The 26,054-nt window shown below is 26.6% G+C and overlaps 1 protein-coding gene across 1 annotated transcript in view; it reads left to right on the top strand.

The window, feature by feature from the left end:
* Positions 1-26,054, top strand: part of LOC129968484 (eIF-2-alpha kinase activator GCN1-like) — a 58,039-nt gene that overhangs the window by 22,370 nt on the left and 9,615 nt on the right. Inside the window, exons 27-46 of the mRNA XM_056082412.1 lie at positions 1,318-1,445; positions 3,016-3,205; positions 5,254-5,490; positions 5,585-5,779; positions 7,918-8,164; positions 8,835-8,956; positions 9,064-9,178; positions 10,375-10,554; positions 12,281-12,501; positions 13,221-13,289; positions 13,388-13,526; positions 15,521-15,717; positions 18,225-18,414; positions 19,115-19,185; positions 19,886-20,101; positions 20,213-20,415; positions 22,141-22,264; positions 22,356-22,448; positions 22,554-22,697; positions 23,416-23,685. Coding sequence (XP_055938387.1) covers positions 1,318-1,445; positions 3,016-3,205; positions 5,254-5,490; positions 5,585-5,779; positions 7,918-8,164; positions 8,835-8,956; positions 9,064-9,178; positions 10,375-10,554; positions 12,281-12,501; positions 13,221-13,289; positions 13,388-13,526; positions 15,521-15,717; positions 18,225-18,414; positions 19,115-19,185; positions 19,886-20,101; positions 20,213-20,415; positions 22,141-22,264; positions 22,356-22,448; positions 22,554-22,697; positions 23,416-23,685 — 3,351 coding nt within the window. The remainder of the gene's footprint in view (positions 1-1,317; positions 1,446-3,015; positions 3,206-5,253; positions 5,491-5,584; positions 5,780-7,917; positions 8,165-8,834; positions 8,957-9,063; positions 9,179-10,374; positions 10,555-12,280; positions 12,502-13,220; positions 13,290-13,387; positions 13,527-15,520; positions 15,718-18,224; positions 18,415-19,114; positions 19,186-19,885; positions 20,102-20,212; positions 20,416-22,140; positions 22,265-22,355; positions 22,449-22,553; positions 22,698-23,415; positions 23,686-26,054) is intronic.

Here is a 26,054-nt window from a genome sequence, read left to right as displayed (position 1 = left end):
ACACGATAAAATATATAAGCGTATCATTTCACACATTTCTATGATTGAACATTATTTTAAAATTGACCATTTTCAAATGGCAAACAGCAAACAGCACTTGTTATTTTGAGTTAATTGCACATATATCAAACAAAATAAAATTGTCATTGATGGCAATCAATATGAGTGAAATGAAATCAAAAATATTTAGTGCAAGTGCTAATCTTTTTTCTTTTTGTTACTGAATAGTCATCTACACAAGATATTGCTCTTCAGTGTGCACAATATTTTGGCTGCGACGAACTGCGCATATAATTCAGAATTTATCTCACACATACAAAATAGAATTATTATTATCAATACCGATCATTTTAAGTTATATATAATAGAAATTTTCTAGTGCAAACAGTAATTTTTTATTTATTCACCGAATCAGCAAATTATATTTCAGCAGGGCAAGTGTATATCATGTTGATTGCTTTGTAAAAAAATATGCTTCGTCACTCAGTATATCTACCAGCACAGCGTGTAGAAATAAGTAAAGTTGAGCTTCTTAAACAAACAAGAATGGCAAGCAGGCAATGAAGCATATCATTCATGAATTGAAAATTGAGATGCTTCAGAATCTTAAGATCAACATGCGGCAAGAATTGAAAACCAGTGTTTATTTGCTACCTGATCATGGCCATCAGAATCAGAAAACCTACATGCGGCAAGAATCGAGGCAACTATTCTTACTGGAAAGTCGAATGGAGAAGATGTGCTCATTCCAAGCATTCCCATCATCATGCCTTTTGATTTCAAACAACTGCAGTCCCCCCCATTCGATGACCATCAACAAGGTGCAAGGTCAGTCACTTTAAGCATGCAGATTGAACCTAGGAAATCCATGTTTTTCACTTGGCCTGTTGTATGTTTGATGCTCATTAATCGGACAGCCAAGAAATTTATTTATTTTTGCTGAAGACAGAAAGAAAAAGAATATTGTCTACCCTAAAGCATTTAAGTAATAAAGTCCAAAAAATAGAATAAGTATTATTTATATTTCTCTTGTACATATCATTAATTTTCAATGAATCTATTCAGTCTCGATAAGAAAATAAATATCATTATTTTTATAATTCCTCGTTGAAAAAGATAGCTATTTTAAATTTCAAATGATATTTCCCAAAATATTTTCTGTGGCAACAATGCGCCGGGTACTAGCTAGTCCTATTATAAAATTCAGCCATGAACATTTATAAACAGATCTATTCACTTCTTATTTCAGTTTGAATTAAAAATTATTTCATATCATGAAGGTTTTCAAATTAACAGCTTATGTTTTTTCCCCCCCAGGGTTTAAAATCATTGGAATTGGTTCTTCCACAACCTGACACTGACTATGAAAATGGGATGCAAGTAGTTCGTCGAATATTTGTTGCATGCTTTGATCCAGTTGAAGAAAATAGAGAGATTGCAGAAAGGTATTCTTTTATCTATATTATAAGATAAATTAATATTTTAAATTGATAAAATTCTGGAATCAAGTTAGTTTCAAAATTTTATTAAAAATGCAGTTTTTTATTTTTTATTCTATTAAATTATAGTCAGTTTTGTGATACCATTATTTTTATTGTATTAACAACATGTTTAATTTTAAGACTTCTAACAAAATAGTATAAAATTATTAATACCTATAATTTAATGTAAATGCTCCTTGCAAAGTATAAAATCCAGCATTCTATAGAATGCCTAGACTTGTATGAAATGCATTAAACTAGCTGGCAATGTATGGAATGATTCATATTTTACACATTTCCTAGGCCAAAAGAGAAACCGGCAAAGTATGAAATACATCTGATTCATTTTGAATATCTTGTGGCAAGGAATGTGAATTTTAACGTGTACTTCAGGCTCAGAATTTGTCAGTTGCATTTTGTAGTTTGTTCACGAGTGTCAAAATGCATAATTTTACTTAAATTTGTTTTAAAAAAATTAGTTTTTTACTATATAGTATGAAAATGGAGGAGCAAATTGTAGTATAGGAGAAGGAATCATGTCTATAAACATGAAACAAAACAATGATTTGATGATGAACTCTCCAAAATTTGATTTAATGCTGAAAAAAAGCAGTTTTTTCTTAACAGAAATTACTTACCAGAAGTTAATAAATGATGTGCTAAAAGCCAATATGATTACTAAGATGGGACTATAAGCGAAGGGTTGCTGAATTGCTATGATGTGTTGATTGTGGGAAAACAAAAGTATACTCATCTATCCTGTTAAAGAAGGCACCAGCACTATATAGTACTATATCACTGACTCAATTATTTCACATACTTCATGGAGCTCATTTGGCATTGGATACAGAGGACGTGATGGAATGTCGAAAGAACTTTAAAAGAAAGAAGAATTAAATTCATGAAACTCTCATTTTCTCAATAACATTTGTTTTATTGAGGAATGTTTGTCATTTATATACTAGCCATATCAAAACCTTTTTTCATATTTTGCCTAAATATCATTTGTCATTCTATAAAATGCCTAGGTAATATATACAATGCCTCGGGAAAGTATGTAATAATTTCCATATTTCAGACTTAGCCTAAATACGTCTGGCATTACAATGCCTTGAATGCTACAGAATGCCAGCATTTCATGTTTTTCTGAAAACATAAATAATAAAATATAAGCATTAGCTTGAGATATAGATGTGGATTGGCTTATTGTATCTAGGATTTTGGCTAATCTTTAGAATACTAAAAACTAAGCATCAAATATAAGTTGTGTAGGTTTTATTTTATTATTTAAGTACAATTTTTTATATTTTCTAAATTTAAAACGAAACTTTAATCAGTGTCATCAGCATATTATTCAAATGAGATAAAAAATATTAATCGAAATTTTCTTGCTGTTTATATATAAAATATTGTCAGATAAGATATTTTACTTTGTTATTATGAAATTTTGTCGTTTTTAAAAGGTTCTAAAGATGCTGCAGGGATTATTTTTGTAATTAAAAAATAAATTCCAATTATGTATTAAATTTTGTAGGCTGTGGAAAGATATAGGATTTTCAAAAAGTTCCGATCTATGTACTTATGTTTTGGATGATGTTGTAAATAAAGAAGAGCTAGTGAGACAAGCAGCAGCAGATGCTTTGGCTGCATTGTTGAATGAATTCCCTGATAAAACTTCTGCAATTATTGATCAGCTTCTTGAAATTTATCATGAAAAATTATATGTAAGTATTTCCATTGCTATTATATCATATCTATAAAACATATAGACTATTGATATAAAACTGAATACCACACTACATTTTGAGAGACTTTTATATCAAATCTTTAGCTTTATTTCAGACTATATATTGAAATCTTTTAACAAACTCATTTCGAATGCAACTAAGTATAATTCAACTTTAAATTATCAAAAGGATTTAAATAACTTTTTAAGGAGATAAATTTTTCAATAAATATATATTTATAAATGTTTTCTGATTGTATATGAATATCTATTAAATATTCTGCGATATTAGTTTGAGTTATGGTGATTATTAAATTTTTTTAATTTCAATTAATACTGTTATTTTTAGGCCATTGTTTATTTGAAATTAAAATAGATTGCAAATTTTTGTCAATAAAGTTGTAAAAAGTTCAAATCAGTATTTAAAAACAAGGATGTGATTCTTCTACAGATCCTCGTTTTTCTGCCTTTTATGGATTTTTCATCTTTTAACACAATAGGTGTTTTGTTTGAATCTTCAATTTTATTCACTGTTTTTTTCTCCAAAAATAACAGTTTTTTAACCCTTTCACTGTCATATATGCAACACCTAAAAATGTTTCTCGCAGCCAGGCATTTCTCAAAATTTGCCTTTCTGGAAATTGAACTCATGGGATGGCGATGCGTATGTGCATTTTAAACTGGAACCAGATACCATTAGATGGGTCCCTGTGTCCATTATTTTTGAAATAAATATAGTTTTAGTATCCTGACCTTCAGTTTACTTATATTCAGCCTGAGTTTCGTATTTTACTCACCAGCTTTTGTAAGGGAGGCGTTAAAAGTAATGTAAAGAAACAGCTGGATTGTGTAATTTTCCACTTGACAGAATCAATCGGGTTTCTGGTCTCCCTCAGAATTCTTTTCTTGTTACATTTGTGTAACTTCGTTTCATTTTGGTAGCTTTTGGATACATTTTGTGCATTTCTCTTTTTGTTATGAAGCCTTGATTTCAGCTTATTATAGCAAGAAAATGCTATTTGTCAGAAGAAGAATGTGCTCATATTATGAATGAACTAATAATCTAAAAAGGTAGCAAAAATTACGTTAGGACTTAAACTTTATTTTTGTGTGATTTTTTTTCAAAGTTAAGCTTAGCGATGTAAAAACCTCATCTTGTGGGTCCTTTCTCATATCCTTCGTTCCATGCATGCTTCTAAGATAGTGGTTTTCCTTCCCAAAAGGATTAACTTCACAAATTTAAGTTGGAAGTTATTTTTTCAAATAGCTTTGGTTTCATATTATTAGTATCAAGTATAACATTAACAGCAGTTTTAAACAATTTCAAATTTTATGACTAAAGGCATGGGTAAATCAACTGGCTGATTTGCAGGGCAGTGTATAGTAAATTTTTGTATTTAAATCTGTAAATTCAGATATTTATCTCTGAGGATAGTTAACCTTTCTTTGCATGATTTTTTCTCTTTTTTTTGTGAAATAAATCAAGGTGATATAATTCATGCTCTAGATTAAAGGAAAAATGTTAAAAAAATTCTTAGTATAAATATATAATATAAAATAATTAAAAAACAGTATGATGGAAATATCCATCATTATGGAAATTTACATGTTAAGCTCAGTACAAAATCTTCAATGTCCCTCTTCTAAATTTCCCCACTCATTATTGCTTTTAATTGCAAAAAAAAAAAAAAAAAAAAAAAAAATCAGATTAGTTATTAAAAAAAAATATTCAAGAAATCGCACGTTTCTTCCAACCTCAACAAACAGCAAAATAACATGTTCAAACTCTCTATAATGATTGTGACATTTGATTTTTTTTTTTTTTTTTGCACTACGTTCCTTTTTAAGCAATAGTCGTGAAAACAACCAATTTACAGTACACATGTTTTGAGTACAACTTTTTGTTCTCTAAATGTTATGATGGAAATTTCCATCATCATGCAAAGAAGGGTTATTGATAGGGGTAAATTTTATTAAAAATTTTTTATATAGTTTTTTTTATTGCTTAATTATTTATTAACTTATAGATTGAATTTTTTTTTTCAGCTACCACCTCCAGTTTTGGATAGCTTACAAAGAGTGATATCAGAATCTCCTCCTGATATGTGGGAAGCAAGAAGTGGGATTGCATTAGCTCTTGGCAAAATGGCACCTTATCTTACTTTAGAGCAAGTGACAAGTCTTATGTCCTTTTTTGTGTCTGAAGGCTTAGGTGATAGGCATGCTACTGTTCGAAAACATATGGTTGATGCTGCAATTGCAATCACTGATCTTCATGGAAAGGTATTGATTTTTTCCAACTGTAACAATTTTTTTCTTGATATCTTTTTTTTTTTTTTAAATTGGTTGTTTCATGTTGACATTGTTTCTTTTTAAGGATGTCTTATCTGAATTGCTGCCAGTTTTTGACAACTTCATGGATCAAGCACCTGATAATTCTAGTTATGATTGTGTTCGACAGAGTGTTGTGATTCTTATGGGTACCCTGGCCAGACATTTGGACAAAGAAGATCCTCGTGTAAAACCTATCATAATTAAACTTGTAGAAGCATTGTCCACACCATCTCAGCAAGTATGTTTTTTCAAATATCCTATTTTAATGCATTTACTCAATATCCTGAATTTTTGCACTTGGTAATTTTTTAAATTCAATAAATAAAAAACATCCGATTAATTTAAGTTCCAATTTGATAGAAAATAAATGTGCAAGCAATTGTGTGTTTTTAATGTAAAATATTATGATGCATTATATTTTTTGTAAATTTTTACCTGAAATTAATTTTATTTAAAATAACTTTAAATATATATTGCTCTGTAACCTTTTTATCTGTGATAGGATAAGAAAAGGGGAAAATCATAAAAAATCCTTTTTAGTTGGTATTGTAAACTGTTTTCTTTATTTAAATATATTTTTCATAAGATAATTTATATTCAAATTTGGATGTAAATTTTAAAATGTTAACACTTTTGTACAATAGATTGATTACATTTGATTTTGTAAAATAATGCTTTGTATGTTTTTTTATATGGTTCAGGCAGAATAATTAGGGATAGGAATCATTGGGAATGGTGACCACTGTATGCATTGGTCAGGACTTAGCAAAATAAAGAGTGTGTTCCATGTTTCAGATTCTCTAGAAAAAGAAGAAAAAAATTTCCTGGCATTTTGCTTACTTTTGTTGCAGTCGTATTTAGAAAAAAATAAAACAAAAATTTTCATAAAGTTCATTATTTGTTCTCTACTCCATATGCAAGATAAATTGCTATATTAGTAGAGAAGAAACTTCATTTTTAGTTTTTGAATTTTCCTCTAAGTTCTCAATTACTTCCGATTGTTTTTAGTACTGGGTGTTTGAGAACAAGCTATTAATACTATAAAAAAAACTTTTTTTAAAGTATTTCTGATAATTTATTGTTTAGATATTCATAATATTAGGTCTACAATCGAGGCATATTATTTTTTTGTCAAATTATAGTACAAATTCTTAAAAAAAAAAAAAAAAACCTCTACCATATGATTTTCATTGATTTACTAAGCATATGAAAGTGGTTGTTAATAACGATTCGAAACCATTTAACATTAAGTGTAAAAGAAGGAATATGATTCTATGATGGAGGAATCTGAAGAAGAGGATTGTGACTATTTTCAGCTAGAAATAGATAGTGATGCTGGAGGAAGTATCTTATATGAAATCATCCATGGCTGTTTTCATCATTAAGTGCATTTTGATTGATATTATTAATGATTTCAGAAGAGAGATGACATATCCAAAGAATGTATATGGTGATAAACTGGATATGGCAGATTTTAACAACATAAATTTGGTTAAATAAAAATTTGCATTTTTGGATCAGCTCTTAAAGTTGTTGTATAAATGTCAAAGGCCTAACGAGTTGAATAATTAACTTAATATTTCATTAGAATATTTGCCTTCTATTACTCAACTGAACCATAAGTTTTTCTAATTTTAATTTATATTTCCAAAGTTTAGACATTTCTTCATCTGTCATAATATTCAGTTGTTTCAATTTTTGACCAAATTAGTGACAGTTATTATTAATTACACTAAATGTGAAGGTATTAAATATTTATGATATTTTAAATTTATTCCATGAAATAGAGGCCATTTTTACAAAATGACACTAAAATAAACAATATTTTGAGGTAATTGAAACAGGTAATTAAATACTTTCTGATGTAGTTTGCAATAGTGTATAGTCATTTCATATATAATCTTTTCAAATCAATTCATTATTATGGTTAGAAGGGAAAACATGTACCCAATTACCTTATAATATATGGTGTAATTAAAAGCACATAAGAGTAATTAGGAACTTTATGTAAATGAAGCTGATTAATTAAATTATTTTGGAAGAAAAGGCATTGTTTAATGTGGCCTACAAAAGATGGTTATGCTTTCACAAAAAACACAGACTTGTTCTCCATATCCTAAATTAGGAAAATCCTAAATTAAATTAGAAGAATGAAAAAAAAAAAAAAAAAAAAAAAAAAACTTCTACAAAATTTGTTTTCTGTTACCTTAACTGACCTTGTTTTCTCCCCATTTTTTTTTCTGTATTTAAAATTCTATTCACTATTCAAAAAATATAATTATTTTTTATTTATATTAGCTGAAGTTTTATTCAATATTCATAAATTAAAATCTTTTTTTTTTGGAAATTTATTAAAATATTTTTTTGAACTTACAGGTTCAAGAAGCTGTTGCCAATTGCTTACCACCTTTAGTGCCTGCAATAAAAGATGAGGCTCCAAATTTGGTTAATACTCTTTTAGATCTTTTATTGGAATCTAACATCTATGGTGAACGTAAAGGTGCAGCATATGGCTTAGCTGGCTTGGTTAAAGGACTTGGAATTTTGTCTCTTAAGCAGCTTAATATCATGAATACATTGACTACAGCCATTCAGAATAAGAAAAATTACAAGCATAGAGAAGGTAATGTTTATGTTATTAAATTTCTTATTTTATAAAATATTCAATAAATTATAATAGCTGTTTCTGAAATATATTTTTGAAGAATTTTTTTAGTAATTAGTTTAAATTTATATCTTTTTGCTCAATAAGTTTAAGACAAATTAAAATTTCTGAAAAGTCTTTTCTGGGTTTATTTCTCTCTATTTTTAATTATCATTTCTGTATGGTTATCCCCTCCCCCTTTGGATTCTTCCCCTCCCCTTTTGGATTCTTCCCCTCCCCTTTTTCTTTCATTAAATATCTTTTTTTAATAAGCAATTCATATATATTGCTGACTTAGATTAAATTCTATCAAAACTTTAAGATTTAATTTTCCTATTGTGCTTTCTTATTTTGCTTTTATTGTATCTAACATGACGGTGTCTATGTTCATGCTTCATATGTTTTTATGAAATCAATAGTCATTTAAAATTTTTGATTCATATTTTTGCAGCACACTCTTTTACACATCATTTTTATATCCTAATAGAATCTAGCATTATGTGCAAAATAAATCAATAATAAGATAGTAATTAGTTAATAATAGCTGAAGATATTCATCAAAGTTGACAATAAAGCATAATGATTCTCTTATTAATGTGATTTTTGTTTTATATTATAGCTTATAGTTGACATTCAAATATTTTTTCAGGTGCTTTATTTGCTTTTGAAATGTTGTGCAACATGCTTGGTCGACTTTTTGAACCTTATGTAGTGAATTTTCTGCCCCATCTTTTGAATTGTTTTGGTGATGGAAACCAGTATGTTCGAGAGGTAAAATGAAATTTAAAATAACTGACAAATACTTTTAATAATCATAAAGAGAAGTAATATGCTTTAATTGATACCTATTATTATTAAATGTACAATTTTTTTTTCAGGCAACTGATGATACAGCCAAAGCTGTTATGAGTCGATTAAGTGCACATGGTGTTAAACTTGTCCTGCCATCATTAATTAATGCTCTTGAAGAAGATTCTTGGAGAACAAAAACAGGTAAATAAGGCTGTTTCATTATTAATTTATTTTCTCATATTTAAGAAATGGTGGAATTAATTAATTTATCTAATATTTGATTTTTTTATCTTATTTTTAAAGGATTAAAAATAATCATTAAAATTTTTTTTTAAAGCTGACGATTTTATAATCTTTATAATAATTGTCCTTAATTTTACTTGACAAACAAATAAAAAAATATGTATCTTTGTCTTCTTGTAGACTTCTATTTTCTTATATTTCTTTCATTTCTTGTTATAAAAATTGCTAACTGTGCACAGTGCACATTAAAATAAATGATATGTAATAAATATTTTACCATATTAGATAATACAATGAATGTGTTATGATCTATCTAATGAATGAAACTTATTACAAAGGAAAAATATCATTATTATTTGTAAATGATTTATAATTATACTTCTCTGTAATTGGTTGATAATAAGCAATAATAATTCCGTCATTTCCTACCCTGACTATCATAAATTATAATTATAAATACAGTCATTTTGTTTTCTAAGTGTAAAAAAAAAAAAGTGATTCAATTATTACAGGATAAAAAAATTGTTTGTTCTAATACTAATATTTGAATAATTTTAAAGGTTTTAAATTCTTAGCAAGCTTGAAATGTAATTTTATGATTTTATCAAGGACATTTCCAATGAAAATTTTAGCACCATTTTCTAAAAGAAAATATTATGGGGAAAGCTTTATCTTATTAAATTAATTTAAATTTGGCAGATTATAGCAAGTTTATTAAGTAAGAAATGCTGTTTAAATTAATATTGTGATTATTTAGTTTTTCAGTGATAAGCGTTTAACTGTACTAAAACCCATGTTCTTTTGCTGTATTTGAACTGCAAAAATTATCCCAGAATTAATACAAAATTCTTACAAATTATACTTGATAGTATGTATATTTAGATATGCATTTTGTATATAAATAATTGTTTATTTAATTGAGAGTTAATAATCAGTGTTAGTATCATATATAATATAATATAATATACAAATGCTATTTTTATTGTTGAATAAGTTATGTATTATAATGTGGTAAAATATGAATAAGAGTCCTCTAAATGAATTCCAAAGAGTGTAAAGATGTCTGTAATACAAATATTCTACATGTGCTAATTTTGCATGTAACAAATAGCTTTTATTGTACCAAATATAATGTATTATTATTATTTTTTTAGGTTCTATTGACTTACTTGGTGCTATGGCATTTTGTGCTCCTAAGCAACTATCTTCTTGTTTACCTAGCATTGTACCTAAATTAATTGAAGTTTTGTCTGATTCTCATATAAATGTCCAGAAAGCAGGTGCTCAAGCTCTGAAGCAAATTGGATCTGTCATTAGAAACCCGGAAATTCAAGGTTTGTTTTCATAATCAAAATTTATAATTAAGTTTGTAATTTTTTTAATGCTTCTTTAGTATTCTTGAAGAGCCGTTATCAGGTATGAAACAATTCCATGGGTATGTGGATTTCAACATTACAATATCACATTGGAGATCAATTATTTTTTTATATAGAAATTCTGCAATATTTTTAATATTCTAAATATTTTTGTATAAATTTATTTTAATTTTCAATTAATAATTTTTATTTTGTTTCTCAATATTTATGCTTGGTATGATTCATTATTTAGCTCATTTTGTTTTAAGCATATTTCATCATGTCTACTATTACCTTATTCATAATTAAAAAATCCAGGGTTTTTTCATTTCTGAAATTTAATTTATACTTCTTATCATATCTTGTAAATATTTTTGAAGATCATAAAATTATCTAGAAGTAAAACTGCATAACAATTTTAAAGTGAAAACCGAAACCAGTAATTAGTAAAATTGATTTTTTTATAGTTGTGCTAAATTTAAAGGGAAAAATATATATTTATTTATGCAGAAATTGAAGTTCAGTATGAACAAAGAAATCAGCAAGCAAAGTTCAGAATAATCTTTGTTTAAAAGCTTATATTAATATTTTTAAAAATCTGAAAATGCTCTAAACGTGAAAGACAAGCAAACAAATAAAAAGAATAGATTGCCAATACATTGTTGTATATAACTTTCGAATGATGGTACAATTGACTCTGAAATGACCAAACTCTTTAATATCTTGATTAAACAATAAGTCTTAGAATTTTTTATTTTTATTTAATTCTACTTTATAAATGTTTCTTCTTAAAGTTGTGATGTATAATTTAGAATTAATAAAGTAATTATTTTAGTAGACTGGCTTGTATCTGATTTCTGTTGGATCTTCTGGTAGCATATTGGAATATTATTGTATTTGTGTCAATGTATCTTTATCTCGTTCATATTTTTATGAAAGAGTTTTAATGTTTTACATTCAAATTCAGTGACAGAAGAAAGAATAGTTTAGTGATGGGAGAAAAAAAGTTTATTACAAAGAATAAAATCTATAATGTTTTACATTCACATTGATCCTCATAATATTTAGTAATGGGAGAAAAATAAATGTTTATTACAAGGAACTAATTTCTTAATTAATATTTTAAGTCAAAGTAATCTTTTAATTGTTGATTGGCTTTAATATTCAACGAAAGAGAAATATGCAACTTTTAGTTTAATTTTTATTATTATTTGATGTGAGTGAGCCATGTACATGTGATAAAGAAAATTTGAAGCATCATAAATTAAAATGTTGTATTTTGATACTTGTCATAGATTTTTTTTTACAAATGATAAACCTGTATGAAGTGGGGGAGGGGCATCATATTTAATAGTTCTCTTGCATTTTAAAAAAGGGACAAAATATATAAACTTAAATGTACATTTTTATTGCTAAACATCAGATTAAATTAGTGATTAAAAAGAAATGACAAATCTCATTTTAAAATTTAAAATTTCCTGTATGCAATTTCACAATATAAGTGAACTCTGAAATGTAAAATTGAAACTATTTTTAAATTGAATGCATTTTATGATAAAATTACTAAACTTATCTTAGAATGGTGTATTTGGAGAAAGGAAAAAAATGATTAAAATCGAATTTTTAAAATTTTCTTTTTAAGTCGCATACTGAATTAGTTTAGTTTAAATTTGAGTATTCTATAGATAGGGTTTTTTCTTTTCAGCAATTGTACCTACTCTTTTGGATGCTTTGCAAGATCCTTCAAAGAAAACATCCACCTGTTTAGCAGTTCTATTGGATACACGATTTGTTCATTTTATTGATGCACCCTCATTGGCTTTAATCATGCCTGTAGTACAGAGAGCTTTTCAGGACAGATCTACAGAAACCCGAAAAATGGCCGCCCAAATTATTGGCAACATGTATTCTTTGACTGATCAGAAGGTAAAATAATATTTATAATTATTTAAAGAACTTGTAAATAAAAATTTTAAATTATTCAAACATTATTTGGGTGCAGTTACTTAATATTTTAATCTTTACTAATCATAATAAATGTATGAAATTCTGATATTTAATTTTTTTTATTGGCTATAAAATATTTGATGTTTTGAGGAAAATATACATATTTTTTTTACTAAAAATTTGTTTATTAATTTTACTATCTAAAATAATAAAAGCATTTCTGTAGTTAAAAGAATTGATAATCATAAAAGTATAAATTGTGCCAAATACGTATATTTTTTAAGTTAGTACTGATTTTATAACTTTTACCAATTTAGCTTCTGTAATTTTTATTGTAATGTAGTTTTGATTTAATTGCATCTTACAATTAGTACTGAAAGTAAGATTTCATGAATGCACTTTTTTTCTCCTCAAAATTTAATTTAAACATAATGGAATAAGTTTGGGCAGTTTTGCAATTGAAAATTAGTTTTTTGTTTATCTGAGAATTAATTTTTTTTTTTTTTCTTTGATGAATGTTTTTTAACTGTATGAATGTAGTTCTTGTTTATCAAGTTTATTTTTGTGAATAAAAATATTATATACTTGATTTTGCTTTTTTATGATCTTAGGTAAAACTTTCAGCATATTATATATTTAATTAAAAATATGTATAAGTTATCTTATAAACAGATTAAATGAGTCTTTATATTTTGCAGGATTTAGCACCTTATCTACCAAATATTATTCCTGGTTTAAAACAATCTCTATTGGATCCTGTCCCAGAGGTTAGTAACCTTTCCCTATTTTTCATTTTCCCTTTTCTTTTTTTTTTTTTTTTTTTTTTTTTTGTATGTCAGTTTAATATTTTTTGTTTCTATTGTAGGTGAGGAGTGTTTCAGCTCGAGCTTTAGGTGCTATGGTTAAGGGTATGGGTGAAAGTAGTTTTGATGATCTCCTTCCCTGGCTCATGCAGACCCTAACATCTGAGAATAGCTCAGTAGATAGATCTGGTGCTGCACAGGGTGAGTTTGAATAATCCTTGCATTTTAATAGAATCTTTTTACTTTAGCCTTGTAGAAACTGTAATAAAAAATATTATTAGGCATGCTATGACTCCAGGTCTTAGTAAAGATTTGTGTAGGAAAAAGTATTGGAATTTGAAAACAAAGCAGTGGTCTCTTTCCCTCCCATACTTCGACAATATTTAATCATTTGATATCATTCTATGCAAATTGAGATCACGCAGAGCTTAAAGGGTTAATAATATTCCTACAAATTTTAAAGGGTTAATAAATATTCCTAATTGGCATAAAAGTATACAATATTTTTTGTTTGATTTGAAAATTTTTAACATTTTAATATTTGTCTTGAAATTAATAATTTTTCTTCATATACTTTTATTTAGCTAATTTCTTAACATTGCTATATAATTTTGACTCCAGCTTTGTATTGCACTGGCAATTTTGCCTTTTTAAATGTCATTTAATTTTGTTTTAAGTGTTTCTATTTTTCCAATTCAGTGCTTTAAAAATGACCCTGCTATTCCTGCTTCCTTAATTGAAATTAAGTTTTTGAAAATTGAATTGCAATAAATGTTTTTGTATTTAATATTGGTATTAAGTTAAAATTTAAAAAAAAAAAACTTTATAATAGTTATACTTTCAACATATATTTCATGTTTTACATCAAAACAAAGAATAAAAAAGTTTATATAATATGTAAAATTTTAATACATGATAAATTCCAATATTTGTCTCAATTTCTTTCTTGCAGATTTGAACTTTATATTTTATTGTTTTTCTTTTTCTTAAATATCATGCTGTTTTTCATTTAGTATAAATGAAAGGATGTAAATATATTGGAATGCAAAAACAAATGCTTTATTTTTTTGTCTGTTATTTCTGCTCCCTGCAGTGAGTCTTACTGTATAATGTTTCTCATTCTCTTGTTTTTTAAAAACATACTTGTTATTCTATTATTGGATTAATTTGCTATTTAATATGGATATCTTATTTTAATGATTTTGTGAAATAAGAACTTTAAACCTGATTAACTTGTTGTCAAGCTAGAAGGCAAAGGAAAATCTTATTTTTCTTGAGATAAGAAAAGAAAAAAAAGCTTTCCATCATTTTTTTTTTATTTCACAAAAGTTAGAGCTATAGGGATGAAAAAGCATGCACAAGAATGCAACTGTAGTATCGATCATCATTTTTAAAACACCGGGTTTTTGCCCAAGTTGTTATATGCATATGTTAGGAAGTTTAAAGTAGATTTGAATCTTCAAACTAAAATTTTGCAGCATAATATTTTGTTTTTGTTCATATTATTTAAAAAAGATGCTCTAATTAATATTTTCTATTAATTATAGCAACAATGTGCATGCATAAAAAACATTAAATATTATTACTATACACACACACACACACCACACACACACAAATATATATATATATATATATATATATATATATATATATATATATATATATATATATATATAAATGGTGTAATCTTTCTGTTTGTTAGTTATAATAAAGTCGAGAGGAAATGAAAATTCCCATTCTTTGTTAGTTGGATGGTGGACAATGAACTCAGCTGAGAATTTCTATTTTCTTAATATATTCTACTCTGGTTCTCAGTGAAAATTATGGGCATGTTAAAAGTTAATGAATAAATTTAATTAACAATTTATTTCCTTTTAATAACAACTAGATTAATACATACAACAAACAAGCTACAATATATTTTCCATGTTTTGAATTGAAACAAAGTAATTTCAGATGACTCGTAATAGAATTTTAGGATTTTTCTGAACATTCTTTGAGGGAATAATGCTTATTTTTGGGTAGCCAAAAGTATTAGGGAAGCTAATTTGTTATTTATTAAATTTATTATTCAAAAATAATTCTGATATTGTAAATCACATTTTATGTTATTTAAGTAAGTGATCATATTTGCTTATGATGTATAAAAAATATTTGTGTTAATTAATTTTGGGTCTTTCAATTTTTTTCAGGTCTAAGTGAAGTTATTGGAGGGTTAGGAGTAGAGAAATTAAAATCCTTTATGCCTGAAATCATAGCTACTGCAGAGAGAATGGATATTGCCCCCCATGTGAAAGATGGTTACATAATGATGTTTATTTACTTACCCATGGTTTTCAAAAAAGATTTCACACCATATATTGGAGAAATTATTACTCCCATTTTAAAGGTAATGTAATTTTATTAACTTTGCTTATCTATTTAAAAATTGTATGTAATATATTATTTTATTTTTAATTTTACATTAAAATATTAGGATTTATTTTTTTGAAAAAAAGCTTTCTAAAAATAAATTTGATTTTGGAAATTTTTGAATCTATAATGCATTGTTCATGCTTTAATTTTTGATCTTGATTTCTGTGTTTCTATTATTTTAAAATAAATGTTTGATCAGTTAATAAAAGTAGGATAATTTTTTAAATAAGTCATGAAATCTTTTTACATTTGTGCATTTAATATATTTATCATTTATTTAATTGCAAATGATCTATCTATTATAATGTAGAAAAGTATTCATTATCTAGCATATTATATTTTCTATAGTATTTAGTGATGTTATAAGTGTAATTTATAAAAATATTAAACACTTTGCTTGAATAAATGAAAGTAATTACAATTATATACTGAAGGATCCAAACTTTGCATTAAAATTTGTAAGTGAAAAATTATCTTTTTGTCTATTAAATGAATTATTTGAATACTTTAGTTACTAATTTGTCCTTATTTATCACTCTAAGAGCTATATTTATAAGATAATTCCTTTTGGTTCTAGAGATAGGTCATGAAAGTTATTCCTTATTATATTCTTCCTCAGTAATAGTCAAAGAAATAATAATGTCATATTGTATAACATTTTGTCAAAGTATAACAATATATCAGATTTTTTTCCCTCCATCAAATGTCTAACATGGCATTTGGTTATTCAAAGACCTTGCTCTTCAGTGTTCAGTAAAAATAACATTATTTTATTGATTTCATCTATTTTTATGTAGGATATTTTGGGATAATATTCTTAGTATTAGATTATATTATATTACTACAGTCTCTAGATACTGTTTAAGTCTTGCCAGACCATTTAAACTGAAATAAATGCACCAAGCTCTAAAAGATTCACTTCCTTGTTTGCAATATACTTTTAAGACCATTCAGACATTGCAAAAGGTTTACTTGACGAGTTTCAGTTAATTATTTTTAACCTCATTTTAATTTTGTAACACTAACATGATGCTAGTTGTTATTATGTAACACTAACATTATGCTAGTTGTTAAGGGAAATGTTTTTTTTTTTTTTTTTTTTTTTTTTAACTGTTGTTGCGAGATAATGTTAGGCTATACAGAAATTGAAAATTGGCATACCAGACAAGTTCCAATTCATTATTTTTTTACCACATTTTTATTCTTTATATTTGCTAAAGCAGTTGTATTGTATTGATTTTTGTATATTTTATTTGCTAAAGCAATTGTATTATATTGATTTTTGTATATTTTAATTGTAATATATCAAAGATTTTTTTTTTTTTTGCTATAATGCATTGGTTTTAAATAGTTGGAAATTGTGTCAAAAAATTAACAGTGTGCAATTCTGTTTATAAATTTGTTTTGAATAGTAACATTATTTTTTTTCTCTAATAGATTTTACTAAATAAATATTACAAATTTTTTTTTTTTTTGTTGCATGAAGGCTAATTAAATTATACTTTCTAACATTTATTTTTTAGAAAATTAAGGGATAAAGGAAAGTATGAAAAATACTGAGGAAGTATCTATTGATGATGATTTTAACATTATTATTGAATGTGGTAGAGAATATTAAATGTATAAAACTATTTATAATAAGCAACTTTGATAATCTTATGAATGAAGATTAAAAATAACAAATTAAAATTAAACTAGCTCTTTTTTTCTTCTTTTTTTCCTCCCTTTATATCTAAACAGTTTGAAATCTTTTTCCAAATTTTAATTATCTGGCAATAAAAATACTGCAAAAAAAGAAGGGAAAAAGAAAAGAGCTTTGTACCATGCAAAAAATGATTTTTGATAAAATTATGAATAAAAATAAGATTTAAAGATAAAAAAAAATGAGTATTGGAACTTAATGTCTAAATATTGTGACAATGCTTTAACAGTAATAAAAATATTTTAAATACCATGTGAAAAATATGATATAAATTTCCCCACATTTTTAATGACTTTGGACACATTGTGCATCAATAATGCACAACTTTCTGTCTTATTGCTATATTAATCACTTGATGAACAAAGAAAACAAAACAAAAGAACATTATTGCTATATTAATCACTTGATGAACAAAGAAAACAAAACAAAAGAAGAAGATGCACTGTTGATTCTCCTTAGCAAATATTTGTGCTTTGATATTGCTACTCTTCCATGTATAAGATCTGCATAATTTTATAGTTAAAAAAATAGCCATGAAATTACTGACATTCTCTGCTTATTATTGTGAATGCTTCTGATTTTACTAGAGCTTAACTATACATTATTTGTTAATTTTTTATGATATAAGGATCATTTGATTTTACTGCACATTCATATTTTTACTGTATAAATAGGAAAGTTCTCTTTAACCTTGTTAAGTTTTGTTTAACTTTGGCAGTTAGTTTCACTTGTGGATTTTCTGAAGCTTTATCCAAATTTATAAAATTTTTATATTTTAGGCATTAGCGGATGAAAATGAATATGTCAGAGACACAGCTCTGAGAGCTGGTCAGAGGATAGTCAATATGTATGCAGACACTGCAATAACTCTGTTGCTTCCTGAATTAGAAAGAGGACTTTTTGATGATAATTGGAGAATCCGCTACAGTTCAGTTCAGTTGCTCGGAGATTTGCTGTATAAGATCTCAGGTTTGTTTCCTGTGTATTACACATAAATGATTGAATATTTTTAAAGCATTTTTTATAATGTTTTATTATCCTTTCAATAAATTTGTTTTTATTTAAAATTGTCCATGAAAACATTTTTCATAAAAATAGACATAGGCAGTGGTTGCCTGGTGGTAAGGTCTCAGCTTCAGAACCAGATTGCTTCAGGTTTGAGACCAAATTCCACTGAAGAACCGTCGTGTAAGGGTGTCTGCTGCATGTTAAATCCGTAGGGGCCAAGTGTCCTCCCACTGGTGTGGTGTGGAAGTTTGGAGAGGGTGTCATTTCAGATCTTGTCCTCATCATCCGATTGTGGTTCAAAATTGTGAGGGCCAACCCAAACTAGCCCTAGTGTTGCTTTAAAATTGGATGTTAATATAACTAAACAAATCTTTTAAATGGGCTTTTATGAATTAAATATCTTTTCAGAAATGCAAATTAATTTAAAATGATCCTCATCGCACAAGTGTCATTCCCCCATCCTATTCTATTAATTATAATGATTTTTATCCTATATTTTCTCGTTAATATTTCAGATAAATAAACATTTTAGATAATTTTCTGGAAGATTGTATGTACTATTATAATTTGGATATATTTTCTTTGTATTTTAAAATGATTTTATCATGTTTGTTGATTTTTTAAGATTTTTAGATTGTTATTGTTTTGATTTTTTTTTTAGGTGTTTCTGGTAAGATGACAACTGAAACTGCTGATGAAGATGATAATTTTGGTACTGAACAGTCTCACAAAGTAAGTCCAGTTTAAATACTGCCAACATGTTGCATTTTTCAGGCTTCGTTTGTATATGCTTTTTTAAAATATTATTTACTTGAAAATTTAATAAGAAAATATTAATTAGATATTTTAATACCAAAATCTTTAATTTTTTTTTATGCTTTAGAAAGTTGAAATGACTTATATATAGAAATTTAAAAAGACTGAGTTTCAAGTTTTTTCCTGTTTACTTTTCCGTCATATATTCTCTTTTGTGACAGGATTATACGCATTCACAGTTGTATTATTATTGATGATGGGCATTGTAACTTATTAATATTTTTGTGTTGTTAAAACAGCAACAAATTTAGTTATAAACATTTCAAATAGTTTAAGATATAACTGTTTGTTTTTATTAATATATAGTATTGAATATTAAAATTAATGTTAAAATTATTGAAGATAGCTGATTATTTTTTGAATTTGGAAAAAGTATTTGAAAATCAATTCTTGTTTAATAACTTTTATTATTTCATTATTTACTTTAAGAGTGGAGTTGCTAAAAAAAGTAATGAAAATGATTGTTATTTTGTAAAAAAATGCTAGCTTTAAAAAAATGTTGATATATAATTTTATATAGGACAATTAAATTTGAATTTTCATTACCATGTTATTATTTTGGAAAAGAATCAATTAATACTGATTACTGAAATTACTGATATAATAATTTTAATAGGCCATCTTGGGATCTCTTGGTGCTGATAGACGTAACAGAGTTTTGGCTGGTTTGTACATGGGTAGATCTGATGTAGCACTAATGGTTCGACAAGCAGCTCTTCACGTATGGAAAGTTGTTGTAACTAATACCCCTAGAACATTAAGAGAGATACTTCCTACACTTTTCTCTTTGTTGTTGGGATGTTTAGCTAGCAACAGTTATGATAAGCGACAGGTATTATTAATTTATCTGAAATAATTTTAAATTCATTGATTATATTAGATATCATACTTTTATCTATTTCTCCTTCTTAATAATAATTATTTTTTCTCTTTTAAATCTCAGGTTGCTGCTCGTACCTTGGGAGATCTAGTTCGCAAACTTGGAGAAAGAGTACTGCCTGAAATTATTCCAATTCTTGAGAAGGGTCTGGATTCTGACAGACCTGATCAAAGACAGGGTGTGTGCATTGGTTTGAGTGAGATTATGGCTTCAACTAGTAGGGAGATGGTGCTGACATTTGTAGATAGTTTGGTCCCTACTGTAAGGTAAGAATATTTTAATGCATGAGAGATTTAAGTTTTAAAAAAGTAAGGACCTTCAGTTAATCTAAACAGACTGGCCCTTTGATTTACTCAGCCTTCACTTTGCACAGTTTTCCTTTCAAATGTTTGAACTAACAAATAATAATAATAATAAAAAGCAAAAAAGCAGCATTTGAGTTTTTTTTTATAATAATGGGGCACATACATAACTGAAATATAAGAAATTCCATCTCAGACTGCATTTGTTATAAAATAAAATTGATAAAATGTCTTGGAATTCTTAAATAATATTTTTCCTTTTAAAAGGATTTATATATAAAAAAAAAATTTGAAAACTTAGAGAATGTTATAACTTTTGTCCTCCGTGTCGATAAATAATTGTAAATATAAAGCTTTCTGATGATTTCTGATTTTGTTATAAAAGTTTTTTTGTGGCTGCCTCAAGTAATATTTCGCATTTTCAGCTATAAATAATCAAGGAATGCAGTTTGTTGTAAATAGTTTTTTAAGAGTGGCCGTACATGAAAAAGCAGAATTAGAATATACAATTTTTTTTGCTTCAGTACTTATTAAGTCCAGCCACAAAAAATAACATAAACATTTTCCCCTTATTCCTTTTTTATGAATTGATTTCTTTTTAGCCTGTGAGTGATTAGCTAAATGATAATTTTTATTTTTCTCTTTGTTGCTTTGGTATTTATATTGCTGTGTTAGGCAAAATTTTTCATATTTAAATATGTATTGATCTGTAATTGGTGAAAAAAATCTTCTCAATCTGTCAGAATCATATGAATTTTAGACCTTGATGATTGTGATGCGTGATTGGTGATATCCCTTCATCTAAACATTCCCCCCCCCCTTGCATGTAAACAGCTTCAGTTTCTTTCTTAAGATTATTATTACCCTTATGAATGTTATATATTCTATAACTAAAAATGCTCCATATCTAGTAATAGCTAGTGTCATAGACCAAACTTAAAAGATTTTTTACTGATCATATTTCTTGTTATTGTTAAAGACTATTTGTTGAAAGTTTATTTCCTATTTCTTAGAAAGTACTTTTTAATAATTAACTGAGTAATTTATTTAAAAAAAATTGTTTAGTTGCACCTATTTAATCCTTTTTAAAATTTGTATAAAATGAACCAAAATTAAAAAGTGAAGAGTAATTTGAGATAGGTAGTAAGTACAAGGGTGGTTTGGGATAGGATTTGATTTTTTTTATATTGATGCTATCAGAATTTTATATATTTTTATTTAAAGATAATAAAGTCAGAGAATTTTGAAGCTTTATATTTTAAAATTGACTTGGTCAGGCAGCTTAAAAAAATTATCCCAAAAATAGTATTTTGAACTATTGAAATTTTTTTTTTGTTTGATTTTTGAGAGTATGTAAATAAAAATAATTGTAAAATATTTTCGTTAAAATTTTATTTTAATTTTTGGCAGTGCATATTTCTTTTAAATGATAATAATAATAAAAGACAATAAAAAACCCACCCCTCATATGTTTAGTAATTTTGTCATTTCTTAAATGACATGATTGTTTAAAAAAATGTGTTCTCTTATTCGGGGGGGGGGGGGGCAGTGGATTTGATAACTTGATCACATATTTATTTTTTTAAATGAACTATAGATTCTAATTATGCAATCCAAATTAAATTTGAATCTATCTACTATACTACTAAAAAAATGTTTTCTAAAATGGTTTTCAAATATATATATTAGACGAGCTTTGAGTGATCCTTTACCAGAAGTACGGCTTGCAGCTGCTACAACTTTTGATAGCCTTCATTCAACAGTTGGTGTCAGAGCTTTGGATGATATTCTTCCTCATTTGCTTCAGCAGTTGGTGAGTTTTTATTTTTAGAAGAAAATTCTCATAAATGTTTTCTTAAAGCTTATTTAAATTCATACTGATTAGGTGCTTCATAAATTTTCAGAGTGATCCCGTCCAATCCGAATATGCTCTTGATGGTTTAAGACAAGTAATGGCCATTAAAAGCAAAGTTGTCTTGCCGTATCTGGTTCCTCAAGTATGTCCTTCAATCGTTTTTTAAATTAGTGAGCTTTTATATTTAGCATAGTATGAAATTTAAAAAAAAAAATGAGTAACTGTTTTCTAATTACATTTCTTATAGCTTACAGCACCACCTGTGAACACCAAAGCTCTGGCTTTTTTGTCTGCAGTTGCTGGTGATGCTTTAACCAAACATTTGCACAAAATACTTCCAGCTTTACTATCTGCCTTAAGTTCAGCCATAAACACACCTACTGAAGCTCAGGTTTGTGTACATTTCTGTCTTTATTATATATATATATTATTAATAAGAAGGAAAAAATATGTTAACATATCAGTTCATATAATGAATGATATTAATACTACATTACTTGTTACTATAAAATAGATGGTAAATATTGTTCTTATTACAATCCACTAACTTTTGAGTCCGTAGTATAATGTATAATGTTATTAGATTGCAATGATTTCATTTTCCATCTAATAAGTTGAATAAGTTTGAGTTAACGAGGGAATTATAAAAAAAAAAATTACATCTTAATGCATTATTTTCTTTGTTCCTTGCGTAATGGTTTTGATTGATATATTATTAAGATTTAAGATAAATTAATGTTTCTTATTGATATATTAAGATTTATAATTAATGTTTTTTATACTTCCTGTTTTTTTAATAATGGTAATATAATGAAAATAATGGTTATAATATATTAAGTTGTAAAATTTTAAATATCAAGGGTGTATTGGTTTTGCTAGTAAGGAAATAAAGACATTGATGAACAAAAAATAAAATTAGATAGAATTTATATTGAGAAATATTTAAAAAAAGTTTTTAATTTTGTGTAAAATAACACGAAAAAAATATTCATAATGAAGAATCATTATGATTTATTGTCAAATTCCTGTTTTTTTCAGTTATATTTCTAAAAGTTTCCATGCAGAAAACATATGATTAATATCTAATAACTGATTTATTATTTTTATAGACTCTGGAGTATTCTCAGACAGTTGTGCTTGCTGCAACAGATGATTTAGGAGTGCGAACTGTTATTGACCATCTACTAGAGGCTACTCGCAGCACAGATTCTTTACGCAGACATGCTGCTGTTGCACTTTTGTTGTCATATTGTTGCCAGAGAAAAGTTGACATATCTCAGCATGTCCCTCAACTTATTCGTGGGTTAATCCGAATGTTTACCGACCATGATCGAAAAATTCTGCAGCTCAGCTGGGAGGCTTTAAATGCTGTTACCAAGGTAACTCGCAACTCACTTCCTTTGAAAATAACTTTTTTGCAGTGGATAATTGTTTATATGAACATGCCCTATTTAAGAATTATGTTGTTTTTTAAATTGCCAAAAGTTCAAATTTTTATGAGCATTAGAGGAATTAGTTATGGGGATCCAAAATACCCTACCATTTATCCATATTAATTGGAATCAGATATAATCTAAATAATGTAATATTTGGATAACATTTTAATTCAATGACTACAGAATTTTTTACAATTCCTATTCTACATATTGTAATGAAACTTGTCCTAACGTAACGCAGATTGAATGCTATGAATTGAAAGTGACTATTCGAAAGTTCATATCTGTCTGCAGGCAAGTTGCTTAAAGATTGTTTTGTTATTGATTACTTTCTGTTACTTCTCGTTTGTTCTAAAATGTTCTTATAATTCTGCATCTTTCTAAATCTGGAAGATTCGAGTCATTTCGTCTTAAGGATAAAACCAGATGTAAGGTTTATTTCCTTGAATAAGGTCTCGAGTTGAGATTAACTAGTGTTATCTTTGACTTCAGTTAACACACAGTTTCTCTACACTAATTCATCTATGTGACAATATATTAAAATATCACTATATGAACATATCAAAGTCGATTGTTTCATGTTCTTTGTCTGCTTTTACTTGGGAAGATTTTCTGTATAGGATTTCTTTTTCTCCTTCTTTTTTTTTTTTGTTCCTCAAATATTCTGAGTTATTATATTAGAATTTCTTATGTGCATTTATATGTAATAATAATAAAATTGTGTCTGGTTTCTATGCAGTTAATGATACATCTTTCTTTTTAGAAATTCAGATATAACTTTTTTTAAGTATATTTTTTAAAAATTAAATTTTTTAATAAAACATATTTTTTAAATAATTATATTTTAGTAGAAAAGTGCAAAAATTCAAAGAACAGAACACTACTATGAAAAAAAAAATTTTTTTTTTAAGAAATTGAAAAAATAAAAATAAAAAATTGCAATACGTTTCGGATGTAAATATATAATGACTGGGTGTTCGCAATAGAAGGATAAGGGCTCGTAAATAAAAAGTAGTTACTAAAAATTGATTTGAAATAGGACCCACTAATAGAATGAAATTAGACATGACATGTCTTGTTGGAGCGGGGGTGGAAATTACAAAAATGATGAATTAAGCTAAACATAAGTACTCAAAAGAAAAACAAGTATGATTAAATGAATAGAATGAATAAAATTATACAAAAGATGTTTTAGATATTAGAAGTATTATAGTATTGTCACATGAAAGAAACTATTATCAATCTCAAGAACAATAAAATACATTTCTAAAAATTCTGAATTTTCATGGAAATGTAATGCCAAATATGTAATAGAAATAATGCCAAAAGAAATATTTGCAGATGCCAGATCATTAACATTTGCCATAATTCAGCATTAAAAAAATGCAAATAAATTGCAAAGTTTCAGATTCCATTATAAATAATGTTTAGGAACACTGAAATGAAAACCAATTAGTAAAATCAAATTGATGTAAATGGTGATCTGCTAACAGAGAACACACACACACGAACGTTTGTGCTTTTTACTTGTAAATTCATTTGCATATTAGTTGTAGATTCCTTTTCCTGTTGTAAATTTAAATACATTTTATTAAGAAAGTTAATTTTCTTTCTCTTGGATATATTTTTACCATTATCTGTTTAGTCTGTTTGTTATGATAGTTCAAATAAATGTTAGAATGTTTAATTATGGAAATAATTATTTTATGAAGAAATTTTTTTTAAATACAATAATATGAAAATATTTGAATTTCAAGTATCTGATTTTTAAAACATGAATTGATTCAAATAGGAGAAAGAAGTTTGTAAGAAAATTGGTATTTAGATTCTATATAATAGTCTGTGGACATAACATAGTTTTTTTTCTGTTTATGAAATATTATTACTATGCTTTCATTTCAAAATATTGTAATCTTTGTTGAAAGCCTTTTTTAGTATATATATATGTTTAAATATCTGAAATGCGGGGTTATCCAACAAAATGTAGCTTAAGTATATCGCATGACATAAATTTTGGTTGATCTGAAAATGGAGATTTCTGGTTGAGGTATTTTTTTGTATTACACTTTCAAATGTACGCATGTGGGGACAAAATTCAACAATCAGGGAATTAAAAAGAGATATTTTATTGTTTAATGATGTATGTACACATACTTTTAGTATATAGAATTTTCATGAAATTTATTATCAGTTCATCTGATATCATATTGCTACCACATTTCTGTTACTCCAAAAGTAAGGGTTTGGAATTCCTGAGTGTGTCCATGTTTCTTTGTGGCTCAAGAATCTCTCAAAGAATATCTATTTTTACT

This window comes from Argiope bruennichi, chromosome 5 (assembly GCF_947563725.1).
Source record: "Argiope bruennichi chromosome 5, qqArgBrue1.1, whole genome shotgun sequence".
Lineage (NCBI taxonomy): Eukaryota > Metazoa > Arthropoda > Arachnida > Araneae > Araneidae > Argiope > Argiope bruennichi.
This window is presented reverse-complemented; position numbering and strand designations above follow the sequence as displayed.